Source organism: Mytilus trossulus, chromosome 6, assembly GCF_036588685.1.
Source record: "Mytilus trossulus isolate FHL-02 chromosome 6, PNRI_Mtr1.1.1.hap1, whole genome shotgun sequence".
NCBI classification, from domain to species: Eukaryota; Metazoa; Mollusca; class Bivalvia; order Mytilida; family Mytilidae; genus Mytilus; species Mytilus trossulus.
The window spans coordinates 74,340,175-74,358,048 of record NC_086378.1 but is presented as its reverse complement, the minus strand read 5'-3'; the positions used below and the strand labels follow the sequence as shown (position 1 = coordinate 74,358,048).

Sequence of the window (17,874 nt, the reverse complement as noted above, 5' to 3'; positions counted from 1 at the left end):
GATCACTATCCCTATGTCAAGCTTTCTGCAACAAAAGTTGCAGGCTCGACAAAAACCGTCATTCTTTAATTGTGAGCGGACAACGTTGAATTGCTGTGAACCTGTATGTTTTATTGACCTCATAAATAAAACTGTACGGAAAAGCATTGTCAACGTCATAAACAAGGTGATATACAGTCAGTGACTGCATATCACATATGGATATATGGTCAATGCAATTTGACTGCTCAAATAGCACATCTGCAGTATATAGTAAAGTAATGCATTGCTAGTACAATACAGAAACTATTTTTTTCCTTCATCAACAATTAAATCACCATTTCTTTTTTTGGGGATTCAATGTCAAAAATATATCTCAAAACCAATCTGTATTACAGATCTTTAAATTCATTTTTTTAGTTCCAACTTTAGTCTTTTGGATATTTTTACCATTTATATCACTGCCTATATAGTTGAACTATTAAATAAAAAGGTAAAAAGAACTCAAATAAAGCAATGGCAAATAATTATGAAGTAGTAATAAATAATATGCAAATATCTATAAATGTTTTACTCTGTATACACAGACAACAGTAACAGCTAAAACAGACAAAGGAAAATATACTCAAGTTTTGTAACTAAAGAAAATATGTATTACAGTGTCTATATTTCAATTGCAGGAACCTGCAACAAATACGTTTTAATCCATATTCATATTTTCAATAAACACTACAATGCACACTAACATTTGCTGTAATTCTTTACACTGCAACAAAGTATAAATACTGTAGATTTTTAATTATTCATAAGATTCCAACTTCATGGATTTCAAAGGTATAGAGGAGACACAAATTTAAATGTTCATCAATTACAAATATTCTATTGAAATGTTTGCAGAATTTGGCAAAACCACTAAATTTATTATTAATGAATTTGCAAGTGTTCCTTATTACGAAAAATAAATAAACTCAGTGGCATAAAAAGTTCAAAATCTGTTTCATAGTTACACAATTGAAATTTGTTGACAACAAATGCCCCTCAAAAATACTAGAACATATAAATTCTTAATTTACAGTAAATCAAAGCAGTTTATCAAAAACATAAAGACAGTTTTCACAAATATTCAGATAAGAAATATAAGAAAGAGATAAATAAAACTTTCACTTAAAAAAAGGATAAGCCATTTTCCACATGATTTTGTTCAAATTCAAAACGTTTCCTGATTGTTAACCAAAACAATGCTTTTTAATTTATATATAAAAAAAATTGACTCATGTTGTGCAAAAACATTAAATCTTAGAGCTCAAATGACTGTAAGATTTTTGTAACATGAGGTCATGACACAATGTGCTGGTTTACTGGTAACACATATCTGTTTATCTTCCAACAAAATCAAAGTTAATCATGCCACATCTCAAGCTTGCTTCCCTCCCCCTTATCATGCTAACTTCATAGGTCCTTGTTCTTTTCTTGTACCAAAGTGTGTATGAGTGTCTAAGCATGACTGTAAATTCATATACTATTACGAATAATACAATTGGTGAATGTGACAATAATATATAAGGACGCACATTTTGACATCAGATACATAAATCTGTATGCATATTTTTCTGAAATGACAGTATGAACAAATTTTGCATATTTGTCCTTTCTTTAAAAATTGCAACAATAAATACATCTAATAAATTCTGAACCTAAGTATTCAATTATTTAGCCAAAGACAGATTAACAACTAAGTATGATTTCCCCTCAAAAAACAAAAATGTCTGTTAAACTGATAATGACTCATATGATACTCCTTCACTTTCTGGATTATCTTTCTTCAGACGTAAATGGTCGCACGTATTTTGGAAATGTTTATTTATTTGTTCTGTTTCTTCGTTGGCTTCTAAACTAGGTAATGTCTCTTTTATCTTAGTTATCAACTGGTTTAATACTTGAACTGTCACCTGAAAACAGAAAAGAAACATTTTGTTTTGATAGTCATTGAGTGTTGGCATGTCTTATCATCTTATCAAAATTCATTGGTTTAACATGTGGTGGGCAGTTTTTAATTGGCAACGGTACCATATTTTCTAATTCTAATATGGTTCTTCGGTGGCTGAGTGGTCCCAGTAGTTACTACTGTAATCACTAGGCCGTCTACACTGAGGTTGTGAGTTTTGAACCCTAAGGGTGTCAGTTTTCCTATCAAAGGTCATGGTTTTCTCCAGGCACTCCAGCTTCCTCCACCCAAAAAAAACTAGCCACAACGAAATAGCGTAACCCGTGGCTTAAAATAGGCGTTAAAACGCAATAAATCAAATCAAATCTTATCTTATTCTATTGCTCAGTTTGACATTTTGTCTCTTTGTAAAAAAGGCTTAAACATAATCTGTGAATGTGTGTAAAAAACCCATTGCATGCTACACTGAAAGATAAAACATGTTTCAAAGATTTTTACTGTTACTCTTACCTGATCACAGCCTTTTTCATAGTAGTATATATAATGATTGAGTAATTCCACAAATAGTTGAACTTGTACAGAGCTATCCATACACTGGTTAGCTATCTTAACACCTTTCTTTAAACAATCTGTCACACGTTTGCCATCCTTCATCTGAATATAAAGAAAATACAAAGTTAAATTTGTTGAAATAACTATACCTCAGATTATGACATGAAAAAAACAATGATTAAGTAACCTAATTTCTGTTAGCAATCACATGTAATCCATTTTCAGATCAGAGTGTACATCTTTTTTTTTTAACTAGATCTGGAAGATAGAAAACTTAACCTTCCCACAATATCCCATTCTTTGTAATCCACATGAAACAAAGGGTAATGTGTCCAATAACAGCTTTTCCAGTCTCCTTATGACTTGATGTAAGCTTTAAGATTACCTTTGGTAACTTCTGCATTTTTTATTTTAAGTCAATCAATCCTCTTCTGCTGATATATATTCATTTTCTTAGTATTGGCCATTGCTTTCATTTTTAAATCTCACCCTTATTATACTTTTGACTTCATATTTTAAGTTATAAATAAGGTTTGCAATCTTTCACACAAAACAAATCTCTTTCAGACCAGTTGATAAAAAAAATTTCCTAAATAAAAAAAAAAGAGTAATTAACTGGTGAAATTAATCAAATTAATCAAATCTTCAGTATAAACAGTAAAGCCTGTTTGAACCAATCCAATTTTGAACTAAAGATTTGGTCCATAATTTAATATTGTTTAGATTACACAGTTTACATCCTTAAGATTAAAGAATATTCTTTGTGTGTACTGGTACAATAGTTCAATTTTGTATTTGACTGAAATGAATTTTTCTCTCTGTCCAATTGGACTCTTGTTTATTAATATGATAATGCTTACCTCCCCTTCTGATGCAGCAGACTCCCCTGACCAGAACAAATGTGAACACGTTGACACACCCCTACATTGGTCTGGTTTCTTTAGAAGTTTAGACGCAGCAAGAGCACACTGGGTCCGCAGTGGTTCATGGTTCTCCTCACCAAAACATGACATTTGTTCTAAAGTTCCTATTATTAATGAAATAGCTGCTAACTGTGCTTTACTATCACTTATTTCATCTTCATATAAAGAGAAAGCCTGAAAAGCAATCAGAAATGTTAAATAGTAATGTCTGTAAATTCATAAGCAAAATATAGAAGATCTACAAAAAAATTTGTATTGTCATAATATTTTACTTAGGAATGTAAACAACAAATATATTTGTTAAGACTTAATAATTTTGTCTTAACTATTTCTTTCACTTAACCTACCCGATTGTAATTGTAAACAAATTTTTATTATTATACTAGGTCTAAAGTTTGATTCAAGAAACCCAAATTTTGATACGACTATGTATGAGTTTAGTGAAGTCAATATTATTCATATTGTTGAGAGCTTTCATCATGGCATATGAACTTAACTTTTAAATAACATTATTACATGGGATTTACTCTTGACTTCAGATAAGATTGTTTGTGGCTTAATTTATTAACCCTTGACCTAGATTAATAAGCGACAGTTTCATGGTTTTCTATGTATCATTAATTTACCTGTGACATAAATTCATAAGCGACAGTTTCATGATTTTCAAAAGCTACTTGTCCAGCTGCCATGGCACCTTGTAAATAAAGTCGTAATGGAATCTCAGCCATTTCTGCTTTTATCAGAGCTCCTATGGTTTGGTGACAAAAGGAAAATATTTTCTGACATTTCTTTTCCCAATTTTCATCCTGAAATCAAATTGAAAAGAAAAAAGTTCCTACTAAAAAATCATAATGAAAAGATAAATCAATCCACTAAATAATGTATACATACTGAAATTTCTTATATCAGAAATAGACCCAAAAGGTAAATACATCTTCAATTTAAAATAAATTACACACAAGAAGCATTGTACATGTAATATAATATATCTGAACAGTTTGTTTGAAACAAAATTTTGAATTACTTCATTCAAAATAACATAGTTGTTGAATATTTTAAGCAAGTATTTGATTTTTTTGGCTGTGGGTTTTTTGAATACTACTTTGTCATGCTCAACTTATATATAAAGTGGCATGGCTAAAGAGTAAATTCAATAAACATTTTTATCTTGGTTATATATTTTTTAAAATGAAGTTGAGTTCCCTTTTGTAATCCCCCCAAATTTTTTTTACACCATTCAATTAAATTTTCTAATTTTATTGTGTTTTCATTTTTGTCAAGAAAAGGGATTTCTGTCTTTGATGCAGTATTTATAATGTTGATACACATAAGATACCTCTTCTTGAATTTCCCTGTATTTTGTAGAAAGTCTGTATGCAGAAAATACTATGGGAGGTAATGTAAACTTTATTCTCTTGTCTCCACCATTACCAAAATGTTTCCTTGCTGTATTTAAAATCTGCAAATAAAAAAGTTAAGAAAGCTATGTTAGACTACTATGGCTTCAAAGTGATTTGTACCAATTTTGAAAGACTTTTTTTGGGAAGGTTTCTATTTAGAATTAATGCATTTCTTTAGTGTATGATAAAATGCAACAAAAACTTATAAGAAAACACAGTGGAATTTTAAGTGTCATAGAATAAAATTAATGTAAAATTATCTTATGTGAAGGCCAGATAACTCTCAATTTTTTTTCCAGAGAGAAATTGAGTCTATAAATATAGTATATTAATATGTACTGAATGGAAACATTTCTCCACTCTGTGAAATTTTGACTACAAGCAATTCTTACTAGATATTGCTGATTCAGATCTTCTGCTTCTAACAAGTGAATAAATCTGCCCATGATTCCCTGTTCTTCAGCAAAATCTTCTGGGTCATCTGCTTCCTCTGGTTGATCTGATTGGTCCTGGACTAGAACACTTACAATTCCTAAGATTGAATCAACCTATCAAAAATAAGGAATAAAATTTGCTTTCTTGATAAGAGTTATGTCAATTCATGTACACATAAAAATCATTCTTTGCACATTCAAATCATGAAAATGAAATCGTTTTATCTTAATTTACTGTTTTCACAAATAATGTTCATATGTAAAGGCAACAGTAGTATATCGCTGTTCGAAACACATAAATCACTAGAAAATAACAAATCCCGGTTCATATATAAGTCCAATTTAAACCCAACCTTCTCCTTGGTTTTCAATTCAAATCTTTATTTGCGTGAATTATTAAAAATATACAAATAAATAAAGATGTAACTATAATACATTTTACTGTTACTGTACACAAAATACTGACCAAATTTTAATTTTTCTTATATGTCTTCATTCAACTATGTTTTCTTACTATTCGTGCAAAGATTCAAATTACACCTCCAAGTAATAATTGAATGATAAATGTCAAAGAGGATTAGTTTGAAATGCTCGTTTAATCCAATATACTTTTTGAACCCTTTTCGCACGGAGAGGGATAAAAACAGAAAAAAACATATACAATATAGGGTGTATAAGCTACATATAAATATACCTGTTCTTGGCTTGGTATGAGAGTTTCATTTTCCAAAGCATTATTTATAATGTAACAACTCATGATCTTCCTGCTCTGGTAGTCAAAGTACTCAAACATTGGTCCAAAATGTTGTAGCTGTAAAACTGTTAGTATATTGTTATAGGTATCCACTGGAATCTTCATCAGTCTGATTAACTCCTTAGATACAGGACTACCATGCTCTAAACTAAGTAATAAAATAAGCAGTTAATCTTATAAGTCAACAATATGTACAGCCTTATATACTGAAAATTGTACTGTTATATATAGATTCTTACATTGATACCAGTGGATTATCGGATTTATCCAATCGGGATAGTTAAATTATCAATTTTAAAGTCCAAGCCGCCTCGGCAGTGGACCGTGAATTTGGGGTCAAAACTCTAATTTGGCTTTAAAGTTGAAAAGATTATATAATAATATAAGAGACCAGAATAAGTTTCAAGTTGATAAGACTTAAAATTCATTAAAAACTACCTCGACCAAAAACTTAACCTGAAGCTAGACAAACGGATAGACAGAAGGACGAATGATTGGACCCACAGACTAGAAAAAATAATGCCCATATAAAATGGGGCATAAAAAATATAATTGTTTATGGACAAACTAATGATTATGATCACCATATTAGTATTCATCTCAATTTTGATTTGAACAGTCCCTTTTTGGATATACTGTTTGGGTCTTAAGTCTATCTATAAACATATTTTCAACAGATTATCAATCTAAACTTACTGATCAAGATTTAATCTGTTAAATATTTCCTCTGTAGTTTCTAAGACTTTATCTACATATTCCACTTTATCAGGGTAACACTTCAGAGCTAAGTTGATCAGAGCTACTTGTAAAGACACAATATCTTCTGGTGGCATATCAGGTCTATTCTAAAATAACAATAAAAAAGAATTCATAATTTTTGTAAATAAAATGTAGATTCGGTCAAATAACTTTATCTATAGTTAATAATAAATAAAACAATTCAATACATAATGTCCATAATCACCATATTTCCTATCCCATTTCCCATTTATCTTTTACTGAAATTTTGTGACTTTGTAAATGTTTTAAGAAAAGAAAATTCAATATTTATGTATTTGCGATCATTTATATCATGCTAGATTTTTTTCTATAAATTGCTCACTTTATAAGTTTGTTTACAGTATAAACAACTTACATGGTGATAAATTATAATGACATCAAATAATTATAGAAGACAGTAGGTATATTGACCTAGATCTGTTTGTGTTGGCAACTTGCTATCTCAATAAATTATACCCCCACATTTCCTTTTACTCATACTTTTTGATAAGACCTGGGTTGAGTTCAATATCGTAGCAGCTATGTAGCAGCTACCAAGCTGCTATCAATATATATGTAGCAGCTAGTCTAAAGCTACATGTTCAATATTCAAAATCTACGTAGCACCACGTAGCAGTTACCATATTGAACGCGGCCCAGGTAATTTAAATATGTGTCAAAATAAATATAAGTAATGAACAGCCATATTCTGGATTTATTAACTTACTACTGTACTATTAAAATGATCAAACAAACCTGTATAACTTGTGCAATCTGTTGAGAAAATATATCAAACAATTGTATTTCTGGGGGAATACCAGTTCCTTCCTCATTCTGTGCAAACTGTGCTAACCTGTCAAATACATAAAATAAACAATGCTGTCGTTAAGAAATATGAAAATATTTATACTGAAATAAAAATAAATTCAATATATATGTAATATTAATCAAATATATCATAATAAACATTCACACAGAAATGCTTTATAGAAGGGATATATATATCATTAATGTTACAAAAAATAAGTTTTTCAATTACCAACTTAGTTTTCGTTTAGGACATTTTTAAGAGGTGCTTTTAAGATTCTGTATTTACACAGCACTTGATTAAGCCTGAGGGTTGGGTGGTGTTTGTGCTATTCATTCATAAATTTTCTCAACTTTTTCTTTGTGTCTTTTTCTGTCTTAGTCATGGACGGTGATGCCTTCCTTCTCGCACATATGATCTTTGATTGTCAATCTAGTATCATAGATATAGGAAGATGTGGTGTGATGCCAATGAGACAACTCTCCATTTAAAAAAACAATTTAAAACAAGTGAAACTGTGAGCTACTGCTCACTGATGATACCCCCGCCGCAAGTGGATAATATTAATAGTGTAAAAATATGCAAGTGTTCGGTAAACAGGAAGTTGTCGAGTGATGTATCTGAAAACACATCACACGGTATAGCTGACATTTATTAATCCTGAAACCAAATTTCAGAAATCCTTGTATTGTAGTTCCTGAGAAAAATGTGACGAAAATTTTCAACTTGGCTATCATGTGTAAAATCATACAAGTGTTCGGTAAACAGGAGGTTGTCAAGTGATCAATCTGAAAACGCATCACACAGTATAGCTGACTTACATCTTCCTATATCTATTAGATAAACCCTGAAACCAAATTTCAGAAATCCTTGTATTGTAGTTCCTGAGAAAAATGCGACGAAAAATATTCATGGGACGGACGGACTGACTGACGGAAGGACAGACAGAGGTAAAACAGTATACCCCCCTTTTTTAAAGCAGGGGTATAAAAAGTAAACCATTATAGGGTATTATAGGTCATCTCCATTTGTTACAAGTCATGTAATAACAGTCTTGGTATGAATAATAATTATTGATAATCTATAATATACAATGAAACCCACAGAAAATGTACTAACAAAAAGGCCAGGATAATGAATCCTTTTAATTCAGTCAACTTCACACTTACCTGTCAATAAGAGATATAATGATATTTTTCACGTTGACACTTTCGTGTAATTCTGCACATGCTCGTAAGAATGAATTTAAGGTCTGTAGGTGGAAGTCATCTGGAAATACCTAATAAAAATATAAAGATATAAATAAATAGAGAAGTCAAAAATCTAGTTTATTCCAACTAGATTGAACTATTAAAAGAACCATCTGTTTTTCTTGTACATTGTAAAAGTTCTTTAAATCAATTAATAGTCAATAATTTCCTTGCAGCAGTTCAACATTGTATCCATTAGCTGTCCAGTATTATTAAGAATAATGTGAATCAAAAGATGGGGGTAAACTGAAGAACAAATACTAGCTTGTCTTAGCAAAAACAGAAAGAAAAATTGGAATTAACTCAAGAACATATTTTTTCCCTTCACCGTAGTTGTTCGAAAAAACAAACTAATCTAAATTTACTGGATTTTATCTTCTATTTATATACATTTGATAGATGGATGCACTTATAAATGCTGATCATTAGTACTCTAGGTCATTTCATTTCGACAAGACCATTAACCTAGAAATGCAAACCATTAGAATTGTAGATGAGATTACCTGTATAATACATTCCATAAGATATTCCTGGGCTATTGGATCTCTACAGCTCACAGCTTGTTCTAATACACCAGGTAATACAACCTTAAAATGAAAAACAAATCAATTCAAAACATGGACAAGACAACATCATAATATGACTTGAAGTTTCGGAAAATCAGAATAAAAAAACCCAACCATTCTCAATTTTCATAATACAAATACTATCAACTAATTTTTGTCACTTTATCATGCCAATATAACAGCATTTTTCAGTTTTACCATGCTGATATTTAATTATGTATCTATTCAATTGCTACTTGAAATGTACAGTAGTTGTCGTCTGTTTATGTAGTTCATACATGTTTCTCATTTCGTTTTTATATAGACTAGACCATTGATTTTCCTGTTTGAATGGTTTTACACTAGTAATTTTTGGGGTCCTTTATAGCTTGCTGTTCGTTGTAAGCCAAGTCTCCGTGTTGAAGGCCGTACCTTGACCTATAATGGTTTACTTTTATACATTGTTATTTGGATGGAGAGTTGTCTCATTGGCAATCATACCTCATCTTTCTGTATCTACTTCAAAAAGTTCACTCTAAATATTTTCTTTTATAATCAAATATACCAACCTTTTTGTATTTATCCATATCAATGCACTCAAGTTGACTAAGTCTGACCAAGTTTGTTCCTACTAAGATTCTAAGCTCACGTCTTTCTTGTTCTCTTTTGACCTTGTCCCTTGAATGACCTTGATGTTGCATACGGACCCAAAGTTTGTTCATCTCAGAGAAATTCAGCAATATGAAGTCTATAGAATCCATAACTGTACCTGTTTCATTATCTTTTCTGTTAAAAAGAGAATTTAAAAAAAAATTACAGACAAAATGCAACACAAGAAATAAATACTAAATCATATTATTATACTTCACATTAAAATGCCATTTTTTGATTGGCTAAGACGAGGTGTCAATTTACTCTATGACATGGCTGAGCGGGTGACAATTTTTTTTAATGTTACCCTCTCGTCTAGACCAATCAGAAATCGATAATTCAAAGAACAATGAATTGAATTTACATCAAGGAATTAAACACAATGCTTAAGTTCTACATTTTGGCTTAAATTTTAATTATCGACAGTTAAAATAAATAAAATAAAACATCTTGCTTGACTTTTTTTTTTCTTTTTCTAATGCCCGTAACGTTGTTATGAATGTGACCTCATAGAAAATACTTTAAAAATAAAAGTAATCTGTAAAAGCCAATAGTGATAGGACATTCAGTATAATAAATTAAATAACACATAGCTGAGAGGGTGATAGAGCAGATTGGAACCCCTCGAAAAGGCATTGTCAACCTTGGCTTCCCTGTGGTTGACAATGTTTTCTTGGGGTACCAATCTGCTCTATCACCCTCTCAGCTATGTGTTATTTATAAAATGTTAACTGAATAAAATTGAGAATGGAATGCACATTTTTTTGTATTAAGAACACATAGTGTGGTAAACTTTTCATATTTATCTCAAACTACTACATATTTCATATGTGATGGTAGTTCAAAGATAAATAATTGTCTAACAGTTGCTATACATACTACCATTCACTGACATATAACATATTTAAGCCCATTATAGTTTGTGTCTGTCCCTAGTCTAAAGCCTGTTATTCAGTGGTTGTCATTGGTAGCTGTCTATCACATTTTTGTTTATTCATTGTTTTTGTTCATAAGTCAGGATGTTGTTTTGTAGATTGAAGTGTTTAATATTTTGTTCTGTCTGGACCTTTACTAGCTTACTATATATATGCTATATTTTAGCTTACTATATATATGCTATATTTTTTGTTTTTTAAATGTTGAAGGCCCTACAGTGACCTATACTTGCTTAGCTTTAAGTCATTTGATCTCGAGGAGAGTTGTCTAGTTAGCAATCATACCACATCTTCTTATTTCTATCAAATAAATATGATAATGTTTCACCATACCCTTTGAATGTATAAGACAATACAACATCATTTACAGTATTTAGCCGCAACAATATGTACTGTAAATTCAGAAATTATTACATGCATTATGTCATTTCAGACTGAAATGCTATTTTGATAATTGAGATATTGAGAAAAATCCTGTTTAAATTAAATATCAAATTTCAAAATATGCCTTTAAATTATTGCCATTACATATAACCCTGTCACATCTTTTTCCTTAATAATAAAAACTTTTTGTATAAAGCAATAATTTCTTAAATTACGGTACGTATAGATGGACCAATAATACAAGATGGATACTTTTAACTTACCCTGCTGATTCTTCCTCAACATCAGGTAAGACATTTTTTGTGCACTGTAATAAATAATTTCTGAGAAAGAGGCCTCTTAGAGGGTGTTGCACACCACGACACATTTCAACCAGATCTTTTAAAATGTCTTTTCTTGATAATTCATTGGATTTAATGTATACAACTCCAACTGTTATTAACAAATATCTGAAAATGAATCAAAAAAGTCATCAGACTAGTTCTCGGTTATATTTCTACTTACCGGTAATCAGTTTTAATTTCTTTTATCTAACATGGCCATTGGGTCTTTAACAATTTCCATGTCAGATTCTGAAGCATTGTAGGTATTAAATCAAATGAGTACACTAGCACTTTGTGATTTGTTAGCTGGATATTGTACCAATGTTATTTCTATTTTTGGTTACAAAATTACCCAGAGTCCTTCATACTCCATTTTTGTACTCTCCACGCCAAATAACAAACAGACAGATTTCAATCACTACAATACAGTGATTCTCTAGAATATTGCAGCATGGTTAAGTCCAAATTGATTTATTTACCCCCATCATTAAAAATTCATGACCACATTCAGTCAATTCCCCATCCTTCAAAAAATTTCTAAGGAAAAAAAACTGCAAAGGCTAATCTAAAAAAAAAACAGAAGTTAAAAAAGATTGCTATAAGCTTTATTTTATTAGTACATATGTAGTACTCTGTTTTGTAACAAAAGGATGAAAGTAGTACTTTGTTTTGTAACAAAAGGATGAAAAAATCTAGTTTTCCAATTCAAAATAGGTGGAATTTTTACTTACAATCTGGGAACAATATTTCCAGCATACTGCACCAATTCATATAAATCTGCCACTTTTCTTCCCTTTTGAAATTCATCCACTAAATAAAGTTCTAAGTGTCTCAGTTCATCCGAAATGGCCATATCTAAGGTTTGTTAGGGAAGGATAACTCATGAAAACAAATTGATATTGTAAATCTTTGAGTTCTTTTTTTTTTCTCTCAATTTCTTAATTACAGATATATCTCCATGATCTTCATAGTTATATCTTTCAACAAATATAAAATGCTATGCATAAATTATTTTAGAATTTTTTTAAACTGCTTAATGCTCAAGAATAATCAAAAAATAGTTTTTTATATTAAGCAGCTTATGATTTTAAGCGTTTCTTAAGTTAGCCTTTTCATCTAAATTTGGGTTTTTAATGTATAATGAGGATAAAAGGTGAAAAAACCTTTGTGAGACCTCAAAATTGAAAGTATTATCCTTTTCCTTTATCTAAATATTGTTAATCAATAAATAATTACCAAACAAATAATCGTGCTTTGGTGCTGGCTGTTATCAAAGGGAGACAATTCAATCTCATTCTCACTGTGTTTAAATCCCAGGAGAGATAACTCTTGTTACACGAGGAGGTAGCTCATCAACTATAGTCTAATTTTAAACAGATATTAATTCAATACTGAATGACTCCAATAATTTAAACAAGGTTGAAGCATCCAGCAGAGGACAGCTTCCCATGGTCGGACTGAACATCTGTCCACAGACAATCATTTCAAGTCGTCGATTATCATAGACAGCTTCAGCCTAGGCAGCCCTGTATAGCGCCATTGAGTGCTTACAATCAACCACAAATGGAAGTTTTACCACCCTTAAATCAACAATATATTTCCAAACAACTTATATAAAATGATTAAGTCTTTCAACCAAGGTTATAAATAATAAGCAACGATGCAAATATTAATATTTAAAACATAAATAACTATCTTTCACAATGAATTCAAAACAACAACATCTATTCAATTTAACAAATATGTACGGAATAGTGTCATGTAAATCATTAAATATAGAAACACGCAGTTTCTATTTTTAAACAAAGGAAATAACAATTGGAACAAACTATACACAACGAACGACAACTCGACCTAGAATGTTACTCACATTTGTTGATAATGTAAACAAACATTGATTTAAAAACCCCGGTGATATGTAGCAATTTATCAAAATCAGAATGCTGTTGTAAAGATCATCAGGAAATTGATATGGTTTGCCGCCCGGAGATGCCGATAGGGATATTTTACAAAATCATGTTTAAAGGGGAAGTGTCGAATTTTCCTTGCCAAAAGTATAATTAACTCAGGTATCTAACATTCCTAACATAAATTGATATCACGATAATACATTGATAATATTGTCTTGTTAAATATACCTTGTTGTCAAAGAATGCAGCAATAGTTCTGTCGTAGACGGCCAGAGAAAAAAATCGTGATGATAAAGCATGCAATTCCGGAAATTGACCGTCTCCAAAAATAAGAGATTTTAAAATTGAGTTATCGTCCTTTTCGCGCCAGACGACTATTGAAAAGGCTACTTAAGTGGATTATGCTGTTTCAAAAGTTCCTTCCTGAGATCACCCCTAGTTTTTGGTGGAGTTTGTGTTGTTTATTCTTTAGTTTTCTATGGTGTGTCATGTGTACTATTGTTTGTCTGTTTGTCTTTTTCATTTTTAGCCATGGCATTGTCAGTTTGTTTTAGATTTATAAGTTTGACTGTTCCTTTGGTATCTTTCGTCCCTCTTTTTGTAAAATATCTGGTCATTGGTCATTTACCCACCAATCCTCATATTCATACAAAGTATATATTAGAACTAAAGGATACACAATTCATAGTAGTTTTTTGGTGTCAGCATAGAAGTTCTAAGTTCTCCTAACATAGTTGATGCATGTTTTAAACCATCCATTAATTTTCCTTTGTCCTGAAAGAACAATAATGCAATTTAAATTGATAAAAACACATACCTGTAGTTGAGGATAAGGAATGTATACTGTGTTTCATCATTATCTGTACATGTGACTGAGATAAGAACTTCTTTGGAAAACGTATGTATAGGTAATTCAAGAACTTATTAAAGCACACATTTTCTAAAGATTTGTAAACATACTTTGGCAAATCAGTAACATGTAAACATAAAAAAAAATTACAATCCAATTCAATATGAAATAAGTAAGAATACATTTTTTTATTTTTGTGTTAAATATTCAAACGTTGATTTTGTCATAATCATTGGTGAGGAGCTTGAACCAGGAAATGTACCTTCACTTTTTGTTCATTGAAAAAAACAATAATTCAATGTTTAAAAAATACTCAGATTTAGATACTGTTTGGCTGATAGGTCTGAAATGGTAAATATGGTTAAGTTATGAAATGATTTGTAATACCTTGAACCTCATAGGTTAGGCAGTGACTTTGGGTTTACAGAATAGTAAATGATTGACAAAAAGTATAAAGAATGCAGAAAAATAGCCTAAAAGATAAAGAATACAAAAATTAATGATACATGTATTATAACTGTGTTCCACAAATAGTCAAACAATATTGTTAGGACCAATACAGTAACTGAGTTGTACATGTAGTCATGCATGGTAGTGGAATTGACATCTAATGTCTTCTGATCAAACCTACCTTTACATATCATATTGAATTGGCATAAAAAAAATACATATACTAAACATGTACACACCAGACACCTTTTCATCTGAAATGACTGATTCTTTACAATGTTAACAGCTTCTTCCAACAACTTCTCTTGTTCCTCTTGGGGTGATAACTGTTGGGTTGGCTACAAAAGAATATACTGTCTTAGTCACAAGTTCTTAGCAATGATATGATAGCTTTTGCATATGTGTAATGAGCGAAAGTACACAAGCCATAATTTCCCACCCAGGCTGATAACCAATATCAGGTGCATCTTGTGCACAAAACCCATAATAGTTCCTCTCATGCAAGTTACTTCCAGTGTTTCTGGTATCGGTTGCTTACTAGTCCAGATTGTAAAAAAAACGTAAATAGTGTAAAGGAGAACACAACATTAGATAATTTTACGAGAAACAGAAGAGAAATGAGTAAAAAGTGTTTAAAGTCAATCTATTCATTTGTGTGTCTCCTTCTCATCAATCTCTGTAAGATTTGTTGGGGGGTTTTCCACACTATAAAAACAAAATGAATGATGTGAGGGGATGTCACTCTGGTCAACACCATTGGGGGTTGACAGCTTGAAGCCATCTTTCCCCAATAAAATTGTTCTTGGTATTGTTTTAGCATTCCGAAGGGATAAAAAAAGAATAAAATTGATAAGTTCCAGATTAAAATAATAACGGCAAAGTGAAACCCTACAAACTGATAATTTTATGAAATAAAAGTATGTTATGAATGTATTCACACAATATTATCCAATTATTGGTTTTATTAGTTGAATGAAGTGAAGTCATAAGTCTTAAGTGCGCCAGACTGCACCGTATAATCACCATATTATTATATACATGATGTAGAGGGTAAACTTTTTTCCCAACCTGCTCAATATAAAACATTTAAGTTTTTTCCCATAAAAACAAGAATGTTTATCACTATCACAGAGATTATTTGTTGTATATTAGTGACAATTACTATACATGGTAATCATATAAAAAAAACAATATTCAGTTTGACAAAAAAAAAATACTTTTCATGCATCGATTGGCTGCAATAGATTGGAGGCTGATTAAACCACAATATAGCCATTGAGAAAAGTCAACAACATGTAACAAAGATATCATGTCATTTCTGCGTGTGCGATCAGCAGTCATAGTTTGGCATAGCGAAGATGGTACACAGCAATGTAATGATGTTGGATCTGATTCTGAAAATCAGAACTTGGAATATTGACAAATTTTAAGGTTCATGTGGACCCTATGGCTAAAATGGCCGTATTTTCACCTCAAAATCTACCATTCTACTCTGAGTACAGACAAACCTGCGCATGTGTAACAAATTTCATGCATAGACATGATAGATAAATGAATTTTAAGTATGTTTTATGTTTTAGAAAATAAAAACTTCCCAGGATTTTGCCGTGCACTTTTTTTCATTCCTCCAGAAGGTGACAAAACATGAACCTTAAGTAAAATCATGTATCGTCTTGGTACCTGTTTTGACGCGGACCAGAAATGACGCACCAATTTAGTTTTGGGTTTTATATGACTAAACAAAAGCCGTGACGTCATTGATAATTACTATTCATAACATGATGGTGAAGATCGTATGACTACAAAATAGATGCCTAAAACTCTGTCCAGATATGTTATTATTGCTTGAATTATTAAAGATAGTGCAATTTCCGCCATTTTATTAAGGTCAAAAACAGTCTACCCTTCCCCAAATGATTATCAGTCCTAAATCCACTTTGATTGTCAAAAGTATGTATGCGCATGCTTCCCCAGTTTGTGTTTTTCAAATCATGTGACTGTCATGCGACATGGTTTTACATTTAAGCGGGAATCACTGTAGAACAAGTGATCATCGCTTATATGATTTTCTATGGTTTATCGATTTTTTTCATTCATTGTATGAAGTATACATTGATAAATGTATTATTGTCAATGTTGTTTTATGAATGCAATTACTTCATATTTTCAAGTATTTGGAATATATATGTCACTTTGATAAATTTTGAACAATTTAATTTAAAATTTGAAATAAAATACAACTAACAATTAAATTAATGTAAAAAATTGTGTTGCTATCAACATGATCATAAAAGTGACTGTAAATGTCAAAAATTTTTAATAAAATTGATTTTTTTGAAAAGTGTTAACTTTAAATTATCTGGATTGAAACATTTTTTTCGAACATCAGGTACGTGCAAGTGGTTTTTACTGGTTTGTCTACAGTGCGTCATTACTGGTACCCATCATAAGGTTGACAGTCCGTTTGTAATGTTAGCAAACATGATTTTTATTGCTATTACTGTTTCAAAAAATAAACTGTTTAATGATTGAAATATTTTAACAAGTGATCAATCTTTCATTCTGTTCCGTTTTTCTAATTCTTTTAAATGGTAGATTAAATGTAGAGACAAACACAACGTTAGGTGCGTCATTACTGGTTCCTCGGGGATATAATAATGCATAAAAGCATGCAATCTTAAGTAGTGGTTTCTCGTGTTTTTAAATTACCATTTTCATTTATCAGATGTGCTCCAAAATTAAAAACAAAATTAACATAAACTTTATCGACTTCCGTCTAAAAACCACCCACCATTTTGTGGTCATGTGATCACTTAATGGAACGCACGACAACTCGGACCAAAAATAAGTCGGACCAGAAAATAAGTCGGACCATGACAAATGAATTATTAGCAAGTCCTTCAGTTCATGTTCAGTCCAACCATTTTTTTTGTGTATTCCAATAACTCGACAAATCGAGATAATCTTAATGGAAGCAAGACAACTCGCCCCACTAGCAAATCGCCCCACACCGAATCGCTCC

The 17,874-nt window shown here is 31.0% G+C and overlaps 1 protein-coding gene across 1 annotated transcript; it reads right to left on the bottom strand.

Moving 5' to 3' along the window:
* Window positions 1-535: 535 nt before the first annotated feature.
* LOC134721837 (vacuolar protein sorting-associated protein 35-like) lies at window positions 536-17,670 on the bottom strand. The gene is made up of 17 exons (XM_063585087.1): window positions 17,562-17,670; window positions 15,092-15,190; window positions 14,230-14,326; window positions 12,374-12,497; window positions 11,583-11,768; window positions 9,919-10,135; window positions 9,308-9,391; window positions 8,724-8,833; window positions 7,503-7,599; window positions 6,684-6,832; window positions 5,928-6,135; window positions 5,192-5,347; window positions 4,736-4,858; window positions 4,026-4,205; window positions 3,337-3,573; window positions 2,435-2,578; window positions 536-1,928 (listed from the first exon to the last, which is right to left on the bottom strand). Exons 1-17 carry the CDS (start codon window positions 17,568-17,570, stop codon window positions 1,749-1,751), a joined length of 2,400 nt encoding a protein of 799 aa, XP_063441157.1. The 5' UTR covers window positions 17,571-17,670; the 3' UTR covers window positions 536-1,748.
* Between the last annotated feature and the right edge of the window lie 204 nt (window positions 17,671-17,874).

Excerpts from the sequence above, each read along its gene's own strand:
- LOC134721837 (XM_063585087.1), bottom strand. Across the intron at positions 4,859-5,191 it reads ATCTGAATCAGCAATATCTA|ATTTTAAATACAGCAAGGAA; the intron begins GTAAGAATTGCT and ends TTTTATTTGCAG. Across the intron at positions 4,206-4,735 it reads ACAGGGAAATTCAAGAAGAG|GATGAAAATTGGGAAAAGAA; the intron begins GTATCTTATGTG and ends ATTTGATTTCAG.